At 31.6% G+C, this 3,417-nt stretch overlaps 1 protein-coding gene across 1 annotated transcript in view; it reads right to left on the bottom strand.

Annotated features, from left to right (window-relative positions):
* Positions 1–3,181, bottom strand: part of LOC115999313 — a 10,242-nt gene extending 7,061 nt beyond the window's left edge. Inside the window, exon 1 of the mRNA XM_031239170.1 lies at positions 3,114–3,181. Coding sequence (XP_031095030.1) covers positions 3,114–3,181 — 68 coding nt within the window. The remainder of the gene's footprint in view (positions 1–3,113) is intronic.
* Positions 3,182–3,417: the final 236 nt, after the last annotated feature.

The raw sequence follows: 3,417 nt of genomic DNA, 5'->3' as shown, positions 1-3,417 counted from the left end.
TTTTTTTTTTTTTTTTTTTTTTTTTTTTTTTTTTTTTTTTTTTTTTTTTTGGAAATAGTAGTCATGCATTCATCTTAAAGTGCGACTCTATGGGTTATGGACATATGTTACTGTTCAATGTTAAGTTCCTCCATAATGTAGGCTTAAGCACTTAAATATGGGAAAAGACCAACGAGGTGTGGATGAGATATCGTAGGCCTAGAGTTTGAGCCTTGAGAACGCAGCTATCTTTAAAAATCGATACTTAGCGCTTTCAAGAAAGTTAAAAACTAATATAATAATACATTTTCATGTGAATTGTATATTCAATTGGGCTATATATGCATTTGATTTGAATCGTTCAAATTAATTGGGAAAACAAACACTACTAGAAAAAGTCTTAGTTGCAACGGAACGAATTTCGTTGCAAAGTTGCAATGGAATGCAATTCCATTGCAAAAATTGCAACAAAATTTACAGTAAGGTTAACATTTGCATAGTTGACCGAAAATACTCTTTTAATTAGAACATATTATTTTTATTCGTTAAAATTCCGGTAATAGTTTATAGTTGGTCGGAAACTTCACTAGAAAATTGGATGACAATATCAAATGTGATACAAATTATATAACCATGCACATAATTTGAAAATATTAATATTCAAGGGCCAAATGTGATACAAATTATATAACCATACACCTAATTTGAAAATATTAATATTCAAGGATCAAATGTGATACAAATTACATAGTCATACACCTAATTTGAATATAGAGTAAATACCAAAAATGGTCCCTCGACTATGCCATAATTCACAAATTAGTCTTCAACTATCAATTTTAACAATTAAGTCATCAACAATTCAATTCTTACTTAATAATTCAGTAATCAATCCTCCGTTGAGGACTTTATTGAATAAGAATTGAATAATTGAAAACTTTATTAAGTAAGAATTGAATAGTTGAGGACCTTATTGGGTTAGGATTAAATAGTTGTGGACTTAATTTGCTAAACTTGAGAGTGGAGGACCAATTTTTGAGTTTCGCTATAGTCGAGAGACCATTTTGGGTATTAACTCTTTGAAAATATTAATAGTCAAGGATCAAATGTGATGACCAATTTTTGTTATTATGAATTTAAATAATAAAATTTAAAAATACAAATATATTAAAATGTACAATATAATAATATAGTTAAATTTTCATTTATTTGGTCAAGTATCTATTATCATAGCATACAAAATTAAAATTTTGTATGATTAATATAATCTCTAATCATATACATATTTATATAAATTTATAGAGAAAAATTTACATTATTAAATTGAATTATTCCTAATCTTATTTCATATATATTATATTCTAACAATATGAATAATAACTAAGAAATTATAATTAGAAATTAAAAAAAATGTAAAATATAAATTTTGTATATGTGATTTTAAATTCTACTCAGACCCATTTTCTTATATGATTGTGTAATATAGTGTATATACAAATAATATTTATTAATATGTATATATGCAAATTCTATAATATAATTTTTGTAATTATAATTTATATTGATATATTATAATTAAAATAATTAAATTTATAAATAAATTGAATAATAGCATTTTAATTTTGTATGATTAATATAATGCATAAGTATATGTATGTATGTATTTTTAAAAATTTAAATATTTATGAATACACATTTTATTAATTTTATAATTTTATTTTTAATTATATTTTATATTTTATTAATTATAATTAAGAAAATTACATTTACAAATTAAAAGAATTTAATTTTTAAATTTATATGGATTAATGTAGTTCCTAACTATATTATATATTGAGACAAATTTTTAAATATTTTTGAATTTTTAATTAAGAATATGAGTTTAGACATATTTTAAAATAAATTTTTAATAAATATTCATTGTAGTAATTAACGTGTGTAGTTATGGCAATAATCACAATTCTATAAAAAAAGAATGTGTATATATTTTTATACTGTACAAAATACTATAAATATAATATGTCTACGTACTTAAATGGATAAAAAGAGAAATTGATAATTTTTTATTATATACTAATTTTTTTCATTGCATGAAAAACCATTCTTATTTTAAAATTTTACATTGATATATGAGTTTTGTATCAAAATCTACTTTGGTGATATTTTAAAGTTTGAGTAACACTTACGTGAGATCGTCTCACGGGTCTCAATCCGTAAGACAGGTCTGATCTTTGATTAATAGGTCAGATCTTTGACCTTGTTAATTAAATATCCAACCCGTCTCATGGATTGAGACCATGAGACAGTCACACACAAGTTTTTTCCTAAAACTTTTATTTGTTATCATAAATAGTAATAGATGTCTAGAAACCATTTAGTTTTGTTTCTAAATATTTTCTAACCCGTAAATGTAGCTGATGGGTAAATACGCACAAAAGACTGATCCGTATAGCCGGTTCGTCAAGAAGTCACCCGACCGGTCAGTCATAGTCATCAACCCGACTGGATAAATCACTTATGATCAACCGGTCTGCTTGTACCGATAGGCCTTGTGACAAAATGCTCTCGGATCACCCTTGGAGTCGCCCCGACAGAAACACACCCGACCGGTCTACCAAAGGATGACCGGTCGGTCAACAAAGTGACGCAACCTGCAAGCCGAAATCTTATCTTACACAACAAGTAAAGCAGTTCAACTTGCGCCTGCAGGCCGGCGATTGACAACTTGCGGCTCTGCAACCTCGACCAGTCAACCTACGCGTAGCCTGCAGAGTGACCGCCTGACCAAGCCAACAAGAAGACGCCACGTCAAGCCACTTGCAGCTGGTGCACTAAATGCGTAGACCGACTTGATTTAGTATAAATAGGAGGGGTCTCCCCCTCACTTCTCATCTCCATCTGATTGTAACTACTACTACGCATTACTTGTAATCTCACCCTACAACATCAATCTATATCACGGTCTACACCCAGTGTAACCGTTCGCTCGTAATTCCCACTCTGTAATTGCAACCTGATCGCCCTACAATAGCAGCCTGCGCTATACCAAGCGGCCTGCTCGTAATCACTTACCGATCGGAATATTACTCAGCCTCGGACTGCCCGGTCGCCCTACGGTAGACCGACCGGCTGACCTACGAGCGCTCTCCCACTTATCCACAAACATACGTATTCGTAGTGTAATCGTAACCCCCGGTTCCATTTACGCTATCATTGGCGCCGTCTGTGGGGACCCGAGCAAGACACTCCGTCTGTCCCGTTAACTTTTTCACCTTGCTTGTTTAAGATGGCCACCAGCAAGAGGAGTCGGAGTCAGGGCTACGTGCAGAGGGAAGGCTCAAACCGTCAAGTTGGACACCACCCCGACAATGTAGCCGAAACACTCCCCGAGGATGATCTACGTCGACAGTTGGATCGTTCGAGGGGCTTGATGAACGA

Source organism: Ipomoea triloba, chromosome 12 (genome assembly GCF_003576645.1).
Source record: "Ipomoea triloba cultivar NCNSP0323 chromosome 12, ASM357664v1".
NCBI lineage: Eukaryota > Viridiplantae > Streptophyta > Magnoliopsida > Solanales > Convolvulaceae > Ipomoea > Ipomoea triloba.
Note: the sequence above shows the minus strand (reverse complement) of the source record. Positions and strands in the feature narration are given on the sequence as shown.